Here is a 22,918-nt window from a genome sequence, read left to right as displayed (position 1 = left end):
TAAAATCAGTCATCTTCCCAGCTATCTATAAATTTAATAATTATTTATCTATTAATATCTATCTATCTATCTATCTATCTATCTATCTATCTATCTATCTATCATCTATCATCTATCTATCTATCAATCATCTATCTATCATCTAATTCTTCCTTCTCTCATTTAATGCTATTTGCCCTAACCCAGGAGGGTAAGCCTCCTCCTCAGGCAACGTTTCTCTCGCGCCCTCTATTGACAAAGCTTAACATCATGTCCAGATCAGGTTTTGCAGGGCAGGGATAAAGGGAGCACAGGAGCTTGAAGCAACAAACTGTTAACTACTTTTGCTCTAGACAGTTAATTATACTTTACATTTTCTATTTGTTCACGTATTTACCCTTTCCAGGTAAATTCATTCTTCATTCTTTTGTGTGGGTCCAAATTTTCACTTCGAATCATCTTGTTTCAGGGACCCCTGGGTGGCTCAGCAGTTGAGCGTCTGCCTTTGGTTCAGATTGTGATCCTGGGGTCCTGGGATCAAGTCCTGCATCAGGCTCCCTGCATGGAGCCTGCTTCTCCCTCTGCCTGTGTCTCTGCCTCTCTCTGTGTGTCTCTCATGAATAAATAAATAAAATAATAATAATAAAGAGAATCATCTTGTTTCAGCCTGAAGAGCCTCTTAAAATTTTTCTTTTTTTTTTTTTTTAAATATTTTTTTTGAATTTTTATTTATTTATGATAGTCACAGAGAGAGAGAGAGGCAGAGACACAGGCAGAGGGAGAAGCAGGCTCCACGCACCGGGAGCCCGACGTGGGATTCGATCCCGGGTCTCCAGGATCGCACCCTGGGCCAAAGGCAGGCGCCAAACCGCTGCGCCACCCAGGGATCCCTAAAATTTTTCTTATAGTAGGATGGTGACAAACTTTCTCAGCTTTGGTTTGTCTGGAAAAAAAAAATGTTTATTTTGCCTTTGTGTTTGAAGGATTGCTTTGTTTCCTTCTTTTTTTTTTTGAAGATGTTACGTCATTCTCCCCCAGCACCAGAGATGTCTTTCTGTTGGGCCTTGCATGATTTCTCCTTTTAAATTAAAAGATTAATTTTAATTAAAAGATTTAATTAATTAAAATATTAAAGAATAATCTCAGACTTCCAAAAATTTACAAAAGCAATCGTGTTTCTGTTACACCCTTCACCCGGCTTCCACACATTACACACCCACAGCACAAGGATCAAGACCAGGAAATTCTATCGCGTTGCGATATCGCATTTCTATCATTCTGAGTGTGCCAACTGCCCCACTCCATCTGCACCTGCCAGCAGTTGCAGTGATGGTTATTTATTTGGACAGAAGAACCTGGAGAAGACGGTGGGGGGGGGCACTGCTGCTCCTCAGAGCATTTCTGTGGGGTCCCTGGTGCACAGGCTCGGCTGGGGCTGCGGCTTCCCGGGGTGGGGGGTGCACCCTTAGGTCGGATTCACAATCTTTCCCAGGAAAAGGCTGCTCCATGTGAAGTGGTCGAAGATCATGACAATGAAGGGCCGGTTGAAGTGGAAGGCGAGAGGCTCAGACTCCACGTTTGGCGTGACCCCGGCGGGGCCGGCTGCCTCCAAGCCCTTCTCGTGGAGTTGCAGCACAGCCTTATGGACCACCTGGTGGAGGCCGAAGGTGAGGTCGGAGGTGAGGGCTGAGCACCTGCTGCGCATGGGACCTTGCCACCCTCCCACCCTCACCTTCATGGGGGGCAGAGCCGAAGCTCAGGGAGGGTCACTTGCTGGCTCCACGTCTAAGTGGCAGCCCTGGGACTAGGGCCAAGGCCTGTCCACCTCCAGAACCAGGTCACACCTAGGAAGCGGGCGGACGGTGCCCACCACGGGGAGACCGGGGGTCTCAGGGTACTAACTGGACGTCAGCATCCACACCAGGCACTCCTAACTGGGTTTCGGGGGGGTGGGGTGGGCCTGGCTCCTTTTGCGCCCTGCTAGCCAAATGGGAGGGACCCCTTTAGGCAGAGCGCCCGCACCTGCTCAGAACCGAGCAGGGCTGTGGAGCGGCCTCTCGCTGTGACCACAATTAGGAGCAGTTCTGAGACCAGCTCTGCAAACCCTGGAGGAGCTTGCATCAAAGACCTTCCGTGGATCAGAACTGGCTGATTATCGCCGTCCTGTGGTGGTGGGGGGGACCCTCCTTGACTGTACAGTGAGGAGCCACAGGCTCTAAGAAGCTCCATAAGCGGGTGCAGGAAGAAGCCGAGCTGGGATGGGGAGCCCTGCAGTTTGTCTTGGGAAATGAGGTTTTGAGTCAAATAGACCCTAAGCTGAACGTCAGGGTGTCACTTACTACCTGTGTGGCCAGGCCGAGTGGTCTACCTTTGCCAAGCCAGACGCCCCTCCTTGGAGAAGTTATGCTCCCCCTATGAGGAGGCAGCTGTTTGCCTCAATCCTTCGCATACCATATGTTTTATTGAGCACATACTGTGTGCACCGTGATGGTCCACATCTGTGCGCTTGTGGGAAGGGCTGCTGCCATGATGGCTTTCTCCTGTCCCCTCTCTTGTTTTGTCACCCACATGACCGTGAGACCCTGCGAGGGCAGGGCCATGTCTCAGTATTGGAGGAATACCCATTGCCTCGCAGTGTGGGGTGCAGAGTGGGTGTCAATAAACGTTTGCTGAGTGACTGAGTGACCGACAGAGCATGAAGCTAAAGACTGAAGGTAAAAAATGTAGTGGGTAGACGGTGTGATATGACTTCATTCTGACATTTCCCATGTTCCTGGATCCTTTCTGGTGAGGGGCCACACATGGTCCTGCCATGACCACTCTGTTTTCCACACTGCACGCTCTGTATGACCTGACACAATGGGTACATGGGCTTAGAGACCTAGTCGTGAGTGGGCTCCGTGTTGCTTATTATTATGCATAATAAGGGGGGGGGAGATGAGACAGGAAAGGAAAGGATGGGCTCTAAGGACACTTACCTTTGACAACTTCGGCTGGGCCTCTCGGGTCATGCCGGAGAAATCTGCCCCATTGTCCAGCAAGTCTGCAATGCCCATGTCCCTCAGGATGGCCCTGAGGTCATAGGCTCCAGAGAGGGACACCTTTGGGATGTACAGGTTTACCTGGCTGCTTGGGGGTAAGCAGACAGGGTTAGATTTTCCTGGGTCTGGGCCTAGCCAGCCGACTTCTGTTACCCCTGTGATCCCTCCAGACCCTGCCTCACAGCCAGACACCATGATCTTTGGGGAAAAGGGGAAAGGACAGAATGAGAGGCAGGATTTACCTCTCTCTGCATCACTCAGGCAGCTTCCTCTCGGGGCCTTTTTCATTGAACAGATTCCACTGTGGTCTAGGTGGACCACTGGACATTGAAGAAAAGCAATCCTACAGAAGCCCCTGGGGTACCCCAGGCACCCCCAGGGCAGAAGCAGAGGAGTGGAGGGAACACCCGCTGGGAACAGGGCCCCGGCCCCAGCCTTGCCACGAATGCTGTGTGGCTTTAACCAAGTTCTGTCCCTCTCTGTGCTCATCCTCATTTACACAGCAAGGCAACGCAGGGCAACAAGGGCACTTCTCCTCTAGATGGAGAAGAGCAAACGGCAGTTGGGGATCCTGGCCGATACCAAACACCGGGTGGGTTCCTTTAGCTTCTGTGTCACAATCTAATGCACACATGCACGTGCAGCCCTGGGAAGTTGGGGCCAGTATCCAGACAGAGAGAACTCAAGAGGAGCTGAGGGATTCCCCCAAAGTCACACCACTGGGAAGCAGCAGAATTGTGAAGAGGCCACAGACCCGTTGCTTCAAAGCTCCATTGCCTTGTGGGAAAAGGTAGAGGGAGGGAGGGAGAGGGAGGAGGGAAGGAGGGAGGAGGGAGAGGGAAGGAGGGAGGAGAGAGAGAGAAGGAGGGAGGGAGGAGGGAGGAGGGAGAAGGAAGGAGGGAGGAGACAGAGAGAAGGAGGGAGGGAGGGGGAGGAGGGAGGGAGGAGGGAGGGAGGGCACCCACCAGCTCTGTGTGGGGACAAGGAGACTTCCATAGGAGGTGAGCTAGCTGGACCCTGAGGGATGACACTTCAGGGCGGGGAGGGAGGAGGTGATCCCGGGAGGGGTGAGGCGGGAGGAGGCGTGACAGACCCGGAGGTGAGGAGCACAGGGTCTGCCTTCTGGGGCTAGGAGAGCGTCATTTGGATAGAGTATTCATCTCCAATCATATATGACGCCTAAAGGTACAAGAATCTGCCTTGGATGTTTATTATTTTTTTTAAATCTAGATGAAAATGGCATGTGTTATTGATGTTTTTTAAGCTAAAGTGTTTTAGTGAAAATATCATTTTTGGTGTAAAAAAAAAGATGATCCTTGTCATTTACAAAAGAGTAGGAGCTGGAGCGGCACATAATCACCTCCCTGGCGGCGCTGTTCTGGAATCACAGGCTCCCTTGGAAGGGCAGGGGTGTGGGGGGGACGGGGCAGTTGCAGTGGTGAGGAGCCAGCCAGGGATCCCTCACGAGGCCCAAACCAGGCCCACGTGCACGCCTACCCACCCGACCCCCACCCCCATGCTCAAGGTTAGGTGCGGTGGCTCCAGGACTCTAACAACACTGCTGGGTCCCCACGTGGCTGTGGCCAGTTTCTAGGAAACACGGAGCTGACCACTCAGCTCAACCCTGCAGGGGTGAAGTCCAACTCCCGGCTCCTCCCTGCAGGGGTGAGGTCCAACTCGCAGGCGCCTGGGCCTCTACTCATGGAATTGGACCAACCTCTCCAGAAGCTCCAGCTGAGCAGCAATCTGAGGCTGCAACTCAAAATAAAAATAACTGGAAACCGTAAAACACAAAACCTGCATGTGTATTAAAGTAGAAGAGCTTCTTTCTAGATTTTTTTGCCTGCAAAACTCTCGGATGACAAATTGCATTCAAGTAGAATTTGCCTGTTCTTGGCAGCTGCTGCCCGGCCCTGCTGGTGCTCTGGGTGCGGCCTCCTGTGTTTGGTTTGTGCCCTCTCCTCCTCCGTGGGCGCTCGTGGCCAGGCCTCCCCACCTTCCTCCCGCATCACACTTCCTCTCCTGCTCTGACACAGCTGACGTCACTGCACACCATCAGCTCCACCAGAATCTGGTTTTCTGCTCTGGAGTGGAATATAGTCCACTCGGGAGGCCTTCCTGAGCCACTGCACATCCAAATGCCCGCTTCCCCTCCTGTGTCCTCTCCGCCCTTTGGGTCTCCACCACCACAGCCACCACCAGGTCCCACCCTGATGGCACTGCTCTGATTGCTTGGGCACACGCAATCTCACAAGAGTGAGGATCACGTTCACGAACATCTGGCCCCTCCTCCAAGGAGTGGGCTGGGGCTGCGCACATGCTCCACCATAATTTCAATCGCTGTCTGGCTCAGGGGTGCCTGGGGGCAATGGGTTCAATCACTCATTCATTCATCATTCATTCCAGGCCTCCCTGCGTGTGTGCTCGGAACCTGCCCCTGGTGTGGGCCTGAGGTTGGGCATTCACAGGCTGGTTCTCCTCCCGACCACCAGCCCCTCTGCATTTACACTCCTCGCTCCCTTTCTTTTACTCATTTATTACCTACTAATGCCTTTCCTTTCTTACGTATTTACTGATGGATTGATAGATTGAAGAAGGGCTACCCCCCTGAGTGACTTGAGAATCATTCATAGGCTTTGTGCTCTTTCCGTCATGGACATGACTGCCATTTCGTTAGATTTTGGCCTCTGCCGGGAGTCCTACCCATACTTGGTATGTATCTTGCTTACCCATCCAGGTAAGCAAGATAATAAAAAAAAAGATAAGCGAGGGGCTGGGGGGTTGGGGAACTCAGTTTAAGCCAATGATGCAAAAATGTGATAATGCAGAGGGGTCTCTTAGCCTTCCAGGAGAGGGGGACCTCCCCTTGTGGAATGCCCTAAAGCATCTCAGTGACAATGAACAGGCGGGTAAACCGAGGTGACCTCTTGGTCAGAGAGCCTCAAGCCCTTGGGGACCCTCAGAAGAAAACATATGAGCCCTGCAGGGTGAGTCAGTGGGGACAAGGAGAAGGACTTACCTCCTGGTAAAGGACTCAGACCACCTCTGAATGGTGTCCCTGCTCAGCGCGGCGATGACCGTGTCCATCTTCCCCTCCTCTGGGAGGATGAAGAAGATGGTCCCGTTGCCCATATACTCCAGCTGGACCAGCTGGCAGGGGAGCACCTGGTCGTTAAGGTGCTTGATGGTGCTCGACTGGAACATTGTGGGCACTCTCACCACGGTGGTCTCGTTCACGTAAAAGTCCTCCTCCCTGGTGCTTTCTGGGTCAAAGGGGTGTTCCCAGGTGCCTGGAGAGGAAGGAGGGGGGTGGCAGGAGACAGGCCCGTGAGAGCCCCAGGAGAATGCAGTTTGGGTGGTGGCAGAGTGCTAAGCAGGTGTCACGGTGGCTGCTCCCTGTGAGGTCCCCACCAGAGTGGGTAGGATTTCCTCGAAAGTTGTGAGATGCCCAGCACTTTAAAGCCACCTCTGTCCTCCATTCTCCGAAATGGATTGAGGATTAATTCTGTGTCTGAGCCTCTAAAAATGGAAGAAGGGCGACAAAGGAGAATGCTGGCCCTTAGATTTGGGGGTACGATTCAATAAACCAGACTTTGCCTCTCCCTTCCCCCGCAACTGCCTGGAGTAGATCCTGGGCAGGAAGGCTCTGGACGGAAATGGTGCCAAATGGAGCTTGGGCTGCAGATTCAAGGTCGGGGTGGGAGAGGTTTGGAGAAACAGACCATGCATTTCATGCCCACGCCTTGACGTCTGGCCGCAGAAGCCCAGCTGCCCGGTGGGTTGTGTCCCCTCCCCCGAGGGAGGCTCCTGACCTCCCGTGGGGCCCCAGGGGCCACACCACATTTCCTGGAGGCAAAGTCAGGGTGAGAAGACACCTTCAAGGTCACAGCCTCCTCCCCACAGCTCCTCCCCTGGGCTTGAATCCCTCTACTGTGTTCCGGGGTGGCATCACACAGCCTCTTTGTCAGCCTCGTGATGGGGAGCTCACTACCTTCACAGACTAGACTTTCAGCTACTGGTCAGCTCTCATGGGAGGAAAATTGCTCCTTAGAGCCAAAGCCTGCCTGATAGTGAGGCCCATCTGCTGAGCCTCTTCGGCCCCTCTGGGTTTATTCCAAGCAACTGTGAGTCCTCTGGTGATAGGACTCTGAATATTTAAAGACATGAGTTGACCTCACCAGGGCCTCTGGTGCTCCAGGTTTAACACCTCAGCTCTGGAGGTGAGTGAGGACAGTGTGTCCAGGGGCTCTTGGCTGTTTTGACCTCAGAGGCCTTGGCAGCTGTTTCCCAACTGAGGCTGGTTGAGGGGGGCTGGTGCAGAGCTCCAGGCAGACCCTTCTCCATCACACTGCCTGGGATTTAGGGACCCCAGGGTCAGAACTCTTATTCTGAGCCCGCCTCAATCCCCTGTAAGGGCCACTAAGGGAGGCAGTAGGGAGAGGCAGGAGGATGAAGGGAAAGCCTGTGGAGGCAGAGCCTGGAGGCCCAGGAGCTGTGTCTGCCCCGTTCCTGATCACTGATGTGATGTCATAGTCTGGCTGCCTCACAGCAGGTGAGATAATCTGAAGGTTCTCAAACCATCCTCCAGAGGTCTGGGATCTCCTAGGCTGAAGGCTGGTGGTCAGTTGTGGCTAACTTGTCCAATTCACAGCAAAAACAACAACAACAACAAAAAAAAGAGTGTATTTTTCAGTGTTAAGTTTTTCATCCTTAAAAATTTGCTGTTTGCTTTTTGCTGAGTATTCCTTTTCTAGAAGAAAGTGTACCATATCTGGTTTGGCACAAAACAAAATGCAGGCTGGGCCTAACCTCTCCTTTAAGGGATTTCTTCTTGAAAATTCTTCGCCCAGGAGAACTCATGGTAGGGAAGCTTAAGAATTTATGGAGGCAAATTGGAGACAGCAAGCATGATTCCTATGGAAAATCTTTCAATTGTATTTTTCATGTTCTCCAAAAAAAAAGAAAGAAAGAAAGAAAGAAAGAAAGAAAGAAAGAAAGAAGAAAGAAAGAAAGAAATTGTCAAGATAGTTCACTAAGTAAGGAAGGAACATGCCAGGGATTCTTTACATGTCTGAGGCTGAGTGATGATAGCTACGTCACTCCTCATTGCTATTTGTTTTGCTGGCTTGCTGGAAGCATGGTAGGGGATCCCCAGCTTAAGGACGGGCCTGCCAGTTAGTTTTTCTGCATCCTAGAAAATCCGTGTACAGCAAGGCAGCACAGAGCCTGGTTGGAGGCTGGTCCTGCCTCCAGAAGTCCAAAGCCTCTCTGATTTTATTACTGGGAGCGATCATTTCCTATCAACTCAGCCCTAGTGTGGTCATGAGAATGCTGGCAACCTGTGAGAGGAAAGCCCTGTGCCAAATGACACCACAAATGATGTGCTGGCACTTGGCCCACAAACCCCCTCTCAGGATCAGGAGTACCCTCCCTTCGTACCTGGGTTTACTGTCCTTCTCTATGTCAGAATCTCTATGCAGACACTATGGAGTTCCTTCCCCATCCCAGGCACTGTGCAAAGGCACTGGGGTCTTGAAAGAGACAAGGATATTGTGCATGAGCACATAGTCTGTGGGAGAGATGACCTGTGGAATTTGTGGAAGCACCCAGGAACATTTCTGGGCACACATTCCCAGGCTCCTTGACCCTCCTGTGGTCAGGGTAAAGAATGTTGCCTTTTGTATGGAAATATAAACGACCCTGAGTACCCAAAGCAATTTTGAGAAAGAACAAAGCTAGAGGCATCATGCTTCCAATTTCAAACTACATTATAAAGCTATAGTAATCAAAAGGGTATGGTACTCACATGAAAGCAGACACAGAAACCAGTGGAGCAGCATTGAAAGCCAAGAGATAAACCTTGCACATACAGTCAACTTATATTTGACAAGAGAGCCAAGACTACTCAATGGGTTAAAAATAGTCTCTTCAATAAACAGTGTTAGGAAAACTGGATGCTCATGCAGAAGAAAAAAATTGGACCATATCTTACCTGACTTGCAAATGTTAGCTCAAAATGGATTAAAGACTTAAACACAAGGTGTGAAACCACAAAGCTCCTAGAAGAAAACTAGGGAAAAAGAAGCTCCTCAACATCAATGAGGTTTTGGTGTTGAGTTTTTGGATGTGACTCCAAAAGCAACAAAAGAAGATATAAATAAGAGGGACTACATCAAATCAAAAGCTTCTTCACAGGAAAAGACACAGTCAACAAAATGAAAGGCACCCCACAGAATGGGAGAAGATATTTGCAGACTGTCTACTGGATAAAGGGTTAAGGAACTCATGTAACTCAATAGCAAAAAATCCCAAATAATTCAATTAAAAATGGGCTGAGAACTTGAATAGACATTTTCTTTTTCCAAATATGACATGCAAATGGCCAACAGGTACATGAAAAGGTGCTCAACATCACTAGTCATCAGGGAAATAAAATCAAAACCACAATGATTTATCACTTCACACCTGTGCACATGGCTCGTATCAAAAAGTAGAGAGATAACAAGGGTTGGTGAGGATGTGGAGAGAAGGGAACCCTCCTGCAGTGTTGGTAGGAATGTAAACTGGTGCAGCCAACTGTACTTGGAAAATACCGTGGAGGTTCTTAAAAAATTAAACATAGAAATTCCATATGATCTAACCATCCCGCTCATTGGAACATATCAGAAGGAAATGCACACACTGTTTCATAGAGACATCTGTTCTCCTCTGTCCATCACAGCATTATGAACAATATTCAAGATGTGGAAGCAACTCAAATGTCCACTGATGGACGATGGATAAAGAAAACATGGTGTGTGAGTACACACACACACACACACACACACACACACACACAGTGGAATATTATTAAGCCACAAACAAGAAGGGAAACCTGCCATTTGTGTTGATATGGATGAACCTTGAAGGTATTATTGTAAGTGAAATGACCCAGGCAGAGAAAGACAAATACTGAGTGATCTCACTTATAAGTAGAATGTGAACTCTGGAACTCGTAAAAACAGAGTAGAATGATGGTTTGTCAGGGGCAGGAGGTTGGGAGAAATGGGTGAAGTGATCAAAGTTATAAACTAGTTATAAGATGAACTAGTTCTGGGGATCTAACGTAGGCGTGGGAACTAAAGTCAACAACACTGTATCATATCCTCAAAGTCGCTGAGAGCACACCTGATGGATTCTCAACACACACACACACACACACACACACACACACAAAGGTAACTATGGGAGGGGGTGCATGTGTTAACTCCAAATGATTTTGGTAATCGTTGTGCAATTATGCATATATCAAATCATCACATTGTACATCTTAAACTTATGCAGTGTTATAAGTCTATTATGTCTTAGTGAAGGTGAAGGAAAAAAATGATGCCTTTGTCTTGTCAGCTTCACACCCTCTTAGGTCAGCATCATGCCTGCCTCCACCAGATGGGTTCCCAGACTTGTGCAGAGGATGGAGGATGGAAGGAGGGGGCGCCCACCAGGATGGTAAGTCTGACAGGTAACAAAGAGCTGCAGGGTGCTGCTGGCTCATGGGAGGCCTCTTTTAAGAGAAGCCACCATGTTTGTAGTAATTTGTTACAGCAGCTATAGGGAACTAATTCAGGCTTCCATGAGGACAGTCATGATTAAGGACCTGGAAGAAATTTGGTGTGGTGGAAGCTGGGGAGAAAAGGAAGGTGTGTAGAGATTATTTCTGGAGACTGTGCTCTGGATGAGCTTAAATGCTATTGAGAAATACAACGTTAAATGTGGTCATTACTTTTTGTTTTCCTCTTTCACATTCATTTCTTTGAATATGACTATTTAACTGAAACCAAACCACGTTGGTCCAGGGTTACAAGGTCTAACAAGATGATTGTTAAGATGAGGTGTGGGAAGACTGTAGGGGGTATGGATGAGAAGCCAGGATTTGACTGAGGGAATCAAGGAAGCTTCATGGATGAGGTAACATTAAGGCCAAGACTTGAAGACTGGGAAGAAGTTTTAGGCATAGACTAGTTGAGGGAGGGCTCAGGCGACAGAGTAAAGGTTTTGTGGCAGCAGAATGGCCCTCCGAATATGCCCATTTCCTAATTCATGGAAGCTTTGACTATGTTATGTTACATGGCAATAGGACACTGAGGTTCCTAATCAAATGATCTGGAGATGAGATTATTCTGGATTATCCACATGGGCCCAGTATCATCATAAGGGTCTCCTTAAAAGTGGAAGAGGAGGGGCAGGGGCAGAGGAGAGGTCATGGGGATATGATTACTGGCTTCAAGAGGAAAGGGGCCACATGTCAAGGAACAAAGGTGGCTTCCAGAAGCTGGGGAAGGCAAGGAACAGGTTCCCCCTTAGAGCCTCCAGAAGGAACACACCCTGCCAACACTTTAACTTTATCCCAACGTGACCCATTTTTGGATTTCTAACCTCCGTAATTGTAAGATAAGCCACCATGTTTGTAGTAATTTGTTACAGCAACCATAGGGAACTAACTCAGGCTTCCATGAGGACAGTCATGCTCAAGGACCTGGAAGAAATTTGGTGTGGTTCCACACTATGCGTGTGTGTGTGTTTGTGTGTGTGCGCGCGAGCGCACGCGCTGTGTGTTGGGAACTTGGAGGAGAGAAAGTGTTGAGACATGAGGCTGGAGAGGAACAGAGAAGCAGATGACTCTAGGCTAGGGTTTCTCAGCCTTGGGATGATAGCCATTCTGGAGCAGATATCATTGTGGGGTGCTGTCCAGCAGGTGGAGGTTTGGCAGCCTCCCTGGCCTCTACTTACTAGGTGTCAGGAACACACCCCACCTCACCCTCAATTGTGATAGCTCCAAGTATCTGTAGACATTGCCAAGCGTCTCTGAGGCTAGAAGGGGGGGGAGGTCACCCTGGGTTGAGAACCAGTGCTATAGACTAAGGGGTGTAGATTTTCTTCTCAAGGACAATGTATCCCCAAATTGTCTGATCATAAAAATGATTGGGGGAGGGGCCTTGTTAAAAATACAAATTCTAGGACTTGCTTGCAGGAGCTTTGCCTCAGTAGGTATGGCATGGGCTCTGGAATCTCTAATTTTAACAAGTTGAAATGGTAATTTTATGAACAAGAACTTTGGAAAACCCTACTCCAAATTGGTGAGGAAGGGCTGGAGTTTGGAGCTTGGTCAGAGCTGGCTGTTAGCGCTGGGGAAGCGTGTGGCATAGGGGCAATCTAGGGGAGTTCCTGGGGGGCGGCAGGAGCTGTGTCTGTCTGGGTGGGCTGTGTCTGTCTGCTTCTATGCTGGGCTTCCAGCCCCTGACTGACTCACAGCCAGAACTCAGCCAATATTTGTAGACCATGAGGCAGTCAGTCTATCCATGATTACATAGTTGAGCTTCAAATGAACCTACATGAGCTTGGGCAAGTTGGTCAATTCTTTTGGGTGTCATTTTGATCACATGTAAGAGGATATAGTCTACCTTCCAAATAGGATTATGGTAAAGATGGAGATTCACAGATGAAAACATGCTTTGTAAAATCAAAGGCTTTGCCCAAGAATGCACCCTGGGTTTTAATGACTCCTACTATTCTTGGCAATGAGATGGGTAGAAGGGTACCTTTGAAGAAGATGTAGTTGACCAGAATGAGCATGGCTGAACTATCCAGCTTCGATAACAAGTCTACAATTTTCCCTTGTGTCTTATTTTTGATGTACTCATTGATTTGTCTGCTGGCTCCAGTCCCATCCTGGAAATCTGTAGCCCAGGCCTCCAAATCATAGTAGTGCTTGGTGTCTGCAGAGAATGGCTCCAGGAGCTCCAGGCTGCGGTCAAGGAACAAGGCATTACCCATAGTCATTTCCAACATGGTGTCTGACTTCTCGAGGAGGTGGCGGAGGTGCCGAAAGCCCTGGTGGATCTCAGCTTCAGACATCTTGGTGAGGTTGAAGCCCAAGCCCTGGAGAAGCTGGACCCGGGTATAGCCACAGGCACCCAGAGACAGCATAGCTAAGGCCATGGAGATGCTCACAGGGGAGATAAAGACATTCTTGTCAGGAGATGAAGCCACTAGATGCCTATACAGGTTAAAGGCAAAGTCAACATTCTTTGGAGCCAAGTCCCGGTGAGAGCTACTTGTGCTCACATCAGTATCTGGGTCCTTCGCCTGGACAGTCAAGAGGTCACTGGTAGACAGCCAGAGGAAATAGGTGCACAGAGCAAGCAGCATTGTCCAGGATGATCAGGCCCTGGAAAATCAGGAATGCTCATTAGGTAATGTAGGGCCTCTGAGGCAGTGGGGGCATGGTGAAATGGTAGGCAGAAGACCCTATGGAGGATCCCATTCAAGTCTCAGTTCCTTCCTCCACGTTGGCTATGTGACCTGGGACAAGTCAGGACCCTGGACCTCAAATTCCTCATCTGAAAGTATGATTATACTGCTATGATTTATCAAGTACCTCCCAGATGCCCACCACTGACCTATGTGTTTTGCCTATATTTTCTCATCTAATCCTCATCAATAGGCTACTAAAATAGATATTATTATTATGAATTGAGGTAGGCAGAAATGGAGACCCAGAAAGGTTATATATGCAACAAATTGAAATATTCAAAGGACTGAAAGAAAAAAAAACTGTCAACCAAGAATCCTGGATCAGGCAAAACCATCCTTAAAAAATGAGGGAGAAGTCTAGACATTCTCATATAAACAAAAGCTGTGGGAGTTCATTACCACTAAACTCACCCTACAAGAGATTCTAAAGGGAGTCCTTCTGGCTGAAATGAAAAGGACACGAGAGAGTAAATACAGTCTATAGGAAGAAATAAAAATCCCTGGTAAAGGTAAACATATGAACAATTAGAAAAACTCATATTATTGTAATTTTGCCTGGTAACTCCACTTTAATTTTTGATATATTTAAAAGACTATTCCATGAAAAGCAATTATTAGTCTATGTTTTTGGATACACAATGAATAAAGATGTAATTTGTGACTTAAATAACTAAAAGGATGTGTATGTGGGTGGAGCTACATAGGAGAGGGGCTTTTGTGTGCTACTGAAGTTAAGCTGGCATAAATTCAAATGAGAGTGTTATAGCTTTAGGATGTTAAATATAATTTCTGTGATACCCAGAAAGAAAATAGCTATAGAGTGTTCACAAAAAGAAGTGAGAAGGGAATTAAGATGTTTCACTACAAAAAAAAATAGACTAAACCTAAAAGAAGATAGTAATGCAGGAAATGAGGGACAAAAAAATCTGTAAGAGAACAAATAGGAAATGGTAGAAGCCCTTCTTTATCAGCAATTACTATAAATGTAAATGGATAAAATTCCCCAATCAAAAGACAGAGATCAGCAGAATGGATTTATTATTTATTTATTTATTTATTTATTTATTTATTTATTTATTTATTTTTAAAGATTTATTTGTATTTATTTTTGATAGACAGAGAGAGAGAGAGAGAGAGAGAGAGGCAGAGACACAGGCAGAGGGAGAAGCAGGCTCCATGCTGGGAGCCTGACAAGAGACTCGATCCTGGGACTCCAGGATTGCACTCCAGGATTGCCAAAGGCAGGCGTGAAACTGCCAAGCCACCCAGGGATCCCCAGCAGAATGGATTTAAAAAGTGATCCAACTATATACTGACTATAGGAGACATATTCTAGAGCCAAAGAAATTTGAAAGTGGAAAGATGGAAAAAGATATTCCAATTAAATAGTCACCAAAAGAGAATGGGGTAGCAGAAGGAAACAATAAAAATTAAAGCAGAGACATATAAAATAGAGAATAGGAAGACTAGAAATATCAATAAAACCAAAATCTACCTAATCATTATAGTATAATATAGTATGATGATATACAATATAATATGGTCTTGAAAAAGATGAACAAAATTTACAAACTTTTAGCTAAATTAAGTAAGAAAGAAAGAAAAGTCTCAAACTACTAAAACCAGAAATGAAAATGGGGACTAAAACTAACAATTCTACAAAAATTAAAAGAATTATAAGAGAGGCACCTGGGTGGCTCAGTCAGTTAAATGCCCAACTCTTGATTTTGGCTTAGGTCATGATCTCAGGGTTCCTGGATCAAGCCCGGCACTGGGCTCTGTGCTCAGCAGGGGGTCTGCTTGAGATTCTCTTTCTCTTCCTCTGCCCCTCCCCCCAACTCTATCTTTAAAGTAAAAATAAATAAACTCTAAAAAGAGGATTATAAGAGAATATTATGGAAAAAATTACACACCAACAAACTGGATAGCCTAGATAACATGAAAAAAACATTCTGGAATCACAAAACATATCAAGACTGAATCACAAGAAATGGAAAATCTGAATAGATCTATACATAGTAAAAAAAAAAAAGAATCATTAATTGAAAATCCACTAACAAAGAAAGCCCTGGACCATATGGCCTCACTGTTGAACTCCACCAAATGTTTAAAGAATTCACATGAATCCCCCTTCCAAAAAGATCAAAGTGGAGAGAACACTTCCTAACTTGTTCATTGCCCTGATAGCAAAATCAGAGAAAGAGCCTATAAGGAAAGAAAAGTACAGATGAATATTGCTTATGAACATTGATGCAAAAATTCTCAACAAAATACTATCAAATAGAATTCATCAGCATATTAAAGGGATGATTATACTACATGACCAAATGGGATTTGTTTCTGGAATACAGGGATGGTTCTACATACAAAACTCAACCAATGTGCTATACTACATTAACAGGATGAAGAAAAAAAGAACATGATCATCTCATTTGATGCAGAAAAAGCATTTGGCATAATTCAACACATCCTTCCAAGATAAAAACACTCAACAAACTAAGGCTAAAAGGAAACTACTTCAATATAATAAAAAAATATGTGAAAAGCCCATAGCTAATGTAACAGTTAAAGATTGAAAGCTTTCATCTAAGATTCAGAACAGGGCAGGATGCTTACTTTTGCCTCTTGCTTAACACAGTACTGGAAGTTCTAGCAAGAGAGAGTAGGCAGGAAAAAGAAATAAAAGGCATCCAAACTGGACAGGAAGGAATAAAATGATCTCTGTTCATAGGCAACCTGATCAACATCACAGCAACATGTAGAAAACCCTAAAGTTTCCACAAAAACCCTGCAAGAGCAAAGAAATAAATTCAGAAAAGTAGCGGGCTACAAAATCAGCACACACATACAAATCAGTTCTGTTTTCATATACCAACAATTGAACAAACTGTAAAAGGAAATTTACAAAGCAATTCCATTTACAATAGCACCGAAAAGAATAAAATACTTAGGAGTTAACTTAGCAGGTACAAGGCTTGTGCTCTAAAAACTACAAAACATTGCTGAAAGAAATTAAGAGATTAATACATGGACAGGCATGCTGTGTTCATGCATTGGAATACTTAAGATGTCAGTGTCACCCTAAGAAATCTACTAATTCGATGCAGTCGAAATCCCGATGAAGCGTTTTGCAGAAATAGGAAAATCCACTCTAGAACTCATAGAGAATCTCAAGGGACCCTGAATTTCCAAAATAGTCTCGAGAAAGAATAAAGTTGGAGATCTCACACTTCCTGATTTTTAAATTCAATATAAAACTACAATAATCAAAACAGGGTGGTACTGGCATGAAGGCAGACATGGGGACCAATGGAGTAGAATGGAGATCCCAGAAATAAACCCTTGTATATATATGGTCAAATGATTTTTGATGATGGTGCTAAGACTATTCAGTGGGAGAAAAAAAATAGTCTTTTCAACAAATGATGGGAAACTGGATTATCCACATGCAGAAGAATGAAGCTAGACCCTTACCTTACATCACATGCAAAAATGAACTCAAAGTGGATCAAAGACCTAAATGTAAGGACGAAATAAAACTCAGAAGAAAACATAGAGGGAAAGCTTTATGACACTAGATTTAGTGATGATTTCTTGGACACAACACTAAAGTTATGAGCAACAAAAGGAAAATTAGACTCATTGGACTCTTTAAAATTAAAAACTCTTGTTCACTAAAGGGCACTATCAACAGAGCGGCAACCCACAAAATGGGAGACAATATTTGCCAAGCCCATATCTGATAACGGATTAACATCCAGAGTATGTAAAACTCAAGTCCAAAAGATTGATCATTTTAATCATTTTTAAGTGTATAGTGGCATTAAGTACATTCCCATTGATGTGCAGCCACCACCGCCATCCATCTCCAGAACTTCATCATCTCAACCAGAAGTCTACCCATTAAACACTAACTCCAGGAGGGGTTGGTCCTCACTAACGTGGCCTATGGGGTCTGCATGACTCCATGCCTGGTGACAGCCCCACCCCAGCGTCTAATTTGGCCCCTGAGGGCTGAGGCACAGCACTGCCAGGTGTGTTGAGGTTTCTTCCAGCACACACCAGATTATCATCCCACTGCCAAGGTCAGGGCAGGTCATCTCAGTTCCTTGATTATGGAGCTTGGCTCTGACCCGGGAGCTAGGGACAAAGATGGACCTGCCCCCATCCTGTCTGTGTGACTCCACTCTGTAGGGCCATCCCTTCCCCACCTTTCCCGGCTCACTGCCTTGTGTCCTTGGAGACACAGGTCCCAGCTCTCCTCCAACAGCCTTGCTCTCTGTGCTTCCCTGTGGTGGTCCCCCTTTCCCCCATCACACTGCAGTGATATTTCTGCTATCCCTGTCCCCTTCACAGCTGTCTGGAGCCCTTTTGGGCAAGGACCTGGTCCAGCGTGCAGCCCCAAGCCAGGTGCACTTGCCCCATTACGAGTTCTGCTTTCCCCTCCTCTTCCTGCTGCCTCTGGGATTTCGTACCTCATCCCCTTTTGTGTCAACCCCCCAAGGTAAGGATGAAAACTCCATCCAGCTCCCGAGATTGTCATGAAAATCAGGCACGGTGGTTATGAGTACTTTCCTATGTGGCCTCGTTCAGCGGGTCATCCTGGGCCCACTTTACAGATGAGAAGACTGGGGCCCAGGGAGGTAGAGGGTAACCTGTTGAGAGCTGAGATTCTAAGCCCTACAGCCTGGCCTCAGGGCCTGTGCCATGTCGTTCTACCGTTCTCTAGAGAAAGCAAAGCAACAAGAGTCAAGCAGATCTCCACAAAGTACCCAGCAAAATTACAATGCAAAATATTGATATTCTTCATGAGTTTCACTTATGTTCTCTTGTCTCTCATTTTTGAAATGAGGCTCCAAGTAAATGTCCACTGGGTTCTTTCTTTTCTTTTTTTTTTTTAAGATTTTATTTATTTATTCATGAAAGACACAGAGAGAGAGGTTAGAGACACAGACAGAGGGAGAAGCAGGCTCCATGCAGGGAGCCCGACGTGGGACTCGATCCCGGGACTCCAGGATCATGCCCTGGGCCGAAGGCAGGCACTCACTCTCTCAGCCACCCAGGGATCCCCTGTCTTCTTTATTTTCATGAACACCCCTAGGGGCGGGGTAGAGTCTTGGGCCTTCTGCACTTAAGCCTCAGGACATGTGGTGTGATGCAAGGCATCCTGTTCCATCTGCAGTATCCTCGCCCCAGGTGGACCAGCGAGGAGCAGGCGTGTGCGAGGCTGAGGCATGCACAGTCCACTGTGCCAGTGGGCACACTGTCCCTGCCTGCACCCCCCAGCAGGGGTGCTGCCCTGCGGCCATCCCGCCCAGCTGTCAGTCTCGCTTGTGTTACTTGGCTGGGCTTTGGAGCATCAGTGGAGCAACGAATGGGAATGGCTCTTAGCTCAGTGCCAACCCCTGCAAGGCTGCAGGCCGGGGGGAATCAAACCCCCAGGGGTGACCCGCGGACTGTGAGACCCTCTGCATGTCACTGCTCATACACCCGGCCTTAGGTCACTGCTGGTTGCCCTACTGCTCAGTGCCCATTAACAAAATCAAATGAGCAAGAGGTACATGGCTTCATTCTGGCAGCCGGGCAGCAGCAGGAGGGATGGACAGTGTCCAGGTGCTACTCACGGTCTGCAGAGGGCTCAGGCTGCAACCGCTGGCTCGCCCGGCTGTCCTGGGTCCTAGTATGTGTACAGTAGGCCTGCGGGGCACCACCGCTAAATCTTGTTTGCCAGCTTCCCTGCTGGTTAATGGTTAGAGGGGGGCCAGTGGCCTTCACCATTTGGTGGTCCCCTCCCCCCAGACATTAACCAATGGGAGTCTTTTCCAGGACATTTGAGCAAACACAGCAATGCTGCAAGTTAACTTTCCTCTGCGTTCAGTTCCCTGACGTTGTATTTTTAATATCAAAATGAGCCTGAAGTTGCGTCACTGCTTGTGGTTGCCTGGCGGCAGTTGGCACGGAAGCCACAGGTGCCCTTAACTGGCCCAGTGGCACAGACACCTGTGGAGAACCCGGTGCTAAGTGTGGGCCGGGGATGAGTCTAGCGAGGTCCTGCCTCCAGTGGGACCTCCTTCTGGTAGGAAAGAGACATGGAAGAAAAGCAACCAAGTGCTTCCCACGGATTATCTCATCTAATCTTCCAACGACATTACAAAGTAGATACTGTTATTATCACTTCTGTGTAGATAGGAAACTAAGGCACACGGAGCTCAAGTGAGAGCTTCCCCTGAGATTCAAATCCAAGACCGTTCCGCTCGAAAGTCTAGCACCTTCCCTCTTTCTGCATTTTTATTAGTTGTCTTGATTGGAAGTGACAGACAACAAACTTTTTTAAAGCGAAAAAGAATATATATTGGGTCTCATGGAGGAGATTTCTGAAGGGTGGGGAGGCCTTCAGGCTTGGCTGGATCCAGGGGTTCCAAGTTGGGTGCCATGTCGCTCTCTTTTTAAAAAAAACTTCTTTTTAAGCTCTTTATTCAGCTTTCCTGCTTTAGCCTGTATGGTGGAGACAAAGGTGGTGACTGCAGCTCCAGGTCATTTGGTTCTGACTGGTTATGTGATATCAGAAGGAGAGAAACTCACTTTTTCTCCTTGTTCATATCAGTCTCCCAAAGGACTCTGGGCAGGATGGCTCATCACAGGCCTGATCACAGTGTGCAGAATATGGCCTCGCGTGAATGCCCAGGGTCCTGTGCCCTCTGCTGGTTGATGACATTATTACTTCCTTCCAGGGATGAGGGGCGCTGTTTCCAGGAATAAAGAGAAGTTCCATCCAGAGCTGGTGTAGAGTTTTGGAGGCACTTCAGTTTTATCAGTCCTTATCAGTCTTTTGAAGTTTTTTTTTATTTATTGAGCTGATTTTGGAATTTATATCTAGAAATTTATTATTTTTAAATTTCTGCCATAACAGTATTTTTTTTGGTTTCTATATTTTATTTACATATTTCTTCTCTTCTTTTTTTCCCCTTGGTGAGTCTTATTAGGGAGATCTGTCCAGTTAATTAATCTTTTCAAAGGGTTAGCTTTTAGTTTTTAGTTTTGTTAATCCTTACTGGTTTTTTAAAATCTATTTTTTAGATTGATTTCTTCATTTATTTTTATTTTTTTCCATCCTTTCAAATTTCTTGTTTTTTAATCTGTTCTTTTTCTATTTTCTTGAGCTAAATGGTTACCTAGCTTTCCTACTTGTTAACATTTCCAGTCTCCCTATAAATGTATTTAAAATTAAGTCTTCATCTAATTTTTGATGCCCCTCAAGTTTTTGATATTCACTGTTATCATTGTCATGTTCTGGTGTGTTTCTTAATACTCTTTATAGTTTTATTTTTAACGCCAGGGTAACTCAGCAATAAGTCATTTAGTGTATTTAGAACCTTAGGCTACTCTTTTGTCATTTACTTTTTTTTTTGAGGGGGGGAGGGAACACATACCTTTTATTGGTCTAAGGAGCATAACTAGTTCATAGGCTTGGGCAGAGCTCCCCTTCTGTATGGCTCCCATCTCCCTCTCCTGGGAGTTTGTGACTCACCCCCAGGGAGAAAAGTGTTCTGGACAGGGGTGGCAGACAGAGCCAGGATAAAAAATACAGAACTGGGGTCTGAAAGAGTATCATGGTGAAGTAGAAAACACAGGGTTATGATATCATCCAAATAAAAAGTCCACCCGGGCAGAAGAGAAGTTTCTCCACGTGGGCCCCCCACCTGCCCTTGCCAGGAATGGGAGGGGGCAGGAAGCTTCGGCTGGAGATTTCCTACTGTGCCCTTCGAGCCATCAGCATCTCCCGGATGTTGTCCTCAGCTTCCTTCATACGCCGCTCCAGGTAGGATTTTTTCTGTTCTAGTTCTTTAATTTTTTCTTCTGCTATTTTCTGTTTCTCTAACAGCTGGCTGTGAATTACCTCCTTGGACTGAAGAATAAACATTCTTCCTACACCTTCATACATGTTAGTCTCATCTACCAAAGTCATAATCTCTGTATCTGTAAGATGTGCGTGCTTTTGCGTTCTGTTTAGCTGTTCAATCTGTATGTCTGCAAGCTTCACCTTCTGTTGAGTGTCAATAACTTTGGCTTGAAGTTCTGTGAAGGCCTTCTTCAACTCCAGATCCACGGGAGCTGCCATCTTGGTTCCTGTCATTTACTTTTTAAAAAAGGATTGTTTATTTATTTGAGAGAGAGAGAGAGAGAGAGAGAATGGGGAAGGGGCAGAGGAGAGGGAGAAGCAGACTCCCTACCCTTTGCAGAGGGCCCGATGCAGGACTTGATCCCAGGGCCCCGAGATCATGACCTGAGCCAAAGGCAGATGCCTAACCAACTGAACCACTCAGGCGCCCCTCTTGTTATTTACTTTTATTTCATTTTGGGCAAAAAATATTACCTACAAGGCATACCTAATAGATGTGGTTGGTTTGGTCCCAGACCACCACAATAAAGTGCATATCACAAGTGAGTCAAGTAAAGGTTTTGGCTTCCCAGTGTATACGAAAGTTATGTTTATACCTCACTACAGTCTATTAAGTGTCCGACAGCATTATGTCTAAAACAATGTATATACCTTAATTAAAAAGTACTTTATTGCTAAAAAATGCTGAACATCATCTGAGCTTTCTGCAGGTCATACTCACTGATCAGATATGACCCTACGAAATATAATAATAGTGAAAATGTTTGAAATATTGTGAGAATGACCAAAATGTGACACTGAGACATGAAATGAGAAAATGTTGTTAGGAAAATGGTGCCAACAGACTTGTTTGATTCAGGATTGCCAGAAACCTTCAATTTGAAAAAAACACAGTATCTGTGAAGCATGTAAAGTGAAGCACAATAAAATGAGTTATGTCCATATATGATTTTGAACATATGGAACTTATTTATGATGTTTTGCAATCATATATGCTTTATCTTTACAAATGCTTGATGTTTTCTTAAAAAATAATGGGTAGTATCTGTTCAGTATGCATAAATGTGTATACATACATGTATATGTATAATTATTTGAGCTTATTCTTTTTTTAAGATTTTTATTTTATTTATTCATGAGAGACACACACACACAGAGGCAGAGACACAGGCAGAGGGAGAAGCAGGCTCCATGCAGGGAGCCCAACGTGGGACTCAATCCTGGGTCTCCAGGATCACACCCTGGGCTGAAGGCAGCACTAAACCGCTGAGCCACCAGGGCTGCCCAAGCTTATTCTTTTATTCATCATCTATGCTGATTCTCTACTTGCTTGACCTTTTGGTTTCTCAGTGGGGAATGTTAAAATCTCCTATCACAATTATTCATTCATTATCTCTGTCAGTTGTTGGCTGATGTACTTTGAGGCTGTTAAAGCAGAAGTTTTGATAATTATATCCTCTTTATTGCTTATTTTTCACTTATCTTTGTTTCTCATGAAACATTTTGCCTTAAATTCTATTTTGTCTATGAGGATTACTTTCCTAAGTTTGTTTTGGTTCACACTTGTCTGTTATATTCCATCCTTTCATTTCCAAGCTGTGCTTTCTTTCTTTTTTTTTTTTTTAAAAGATTTTATTTATTTATCCACGAGAAACACAGAGAGAGAGGCAGATGGAGAAGCTGGCTCCCTGCAGGGAACCTGATG

General features: G+C 46.0%; 2 protein-coding genes across 2 annotated transcripts; both read right to left on the bottom strand.

Moving 5' to 3' along the window:
• Positions 1–755: 755 nt before the first annotated feature.
• LOC129496384 (corticosteroid-binding globulin-like) lies at positions 756–19,042 on the bottom strand. The gene is made up of 5 exons (XM_055304524.1): positions 18,938–19,042; positions 12,599–13,227; positions 6,040–6,310; positions 2,958–3,105; positions 756–1,630 (listed from the first exon to the last, which is right to left on the bottom strand). The coding sequence occupies exons 2-5, from the start codon at positions 13,206–13,208 to the stop codon at positions 1,445–1,447; spliced, it is 1,215 nt and encodes a 404-aa protein (XP_055160499.1). The 5' UTR covers positions 13,209–13,227; positions 18,938–19,042; the 3' UTR covers positions 756–1,444.
• Positions 19,043–20,825: 1,783 nt separating this feature from the next.
• Positions 20,826–21,432, bottom strand: LOC129496273 (prefoldin subunit 1-like). The gene has a single exon (XM_055304345.1). The coding sequence runs from the start codon at positions 21,430–21,432 to the stop codon at positions 21,064–21,066; it is 369 nt and encodes a 122-aa protein (XP_055160320.1). The 3' UTR covers positions 20,826–21,063.
• Positions 21,433–22,918: the final 1,486 nt, after the last annotated feature.

Source organism: Nyctereutes procyonoides, unplaced genomic scaffold (assembly GCF_905146905.1).
Source record: "Nyctereutes procyonoides isolate TBG_1078 unplaced genomic scaffold, NYPRO_anot_genome, whole genome shotgun sequence".
In the NCBI taxonomy this organism is placed as follows: Eukaryota; Metazoa; Chordata; class Mammalia; order Carnivora; family Canidae; genus Nyctereutes; species Nyctereutes procyonoides.
The sequence above is the reverse complement of the archived record's forward strand: the minus strand, read 5'-3'. Positions and strand labels throughout refer to the sequence as shown.

What these genes read in the sequence shown, in the direction of transcription:
- LOC129496384 (XM_055304524.1), bottom strand. Translation starts at nt 13,208, where the DNA reads ATGCTGCTTGCTCTGTGCACCTATTTCCTCTGGCTGTCTACCAGTGAC. An exon ending in TCTGAGTCCTTTACCAGGAG is followed by an intron (nt 3,106 to 6,039) that starts GTAAGTCCTTCT and finishes ACCCCCAAGCAG; the next exon opens with CCAGGTAAACCTGTACATCC. An exon ending in CCCAGCCGAAGTTGTCAAAG is followed by an intron (nt 1,631 to 2,957) that starts GTAAGTGTCCTT and finishes GGCCTCCACCAG; the next exon opens with GTGGTCCATAAGGCTGTGCT.
- LOC129496273 (XM_055304345.1), bottom strand. Translation starts at nt 21,432, where the DNA reads ATGGCAGCTCCCGTGGATCTGGAGTTGAAGAAGGCCTTCACAGAACTT.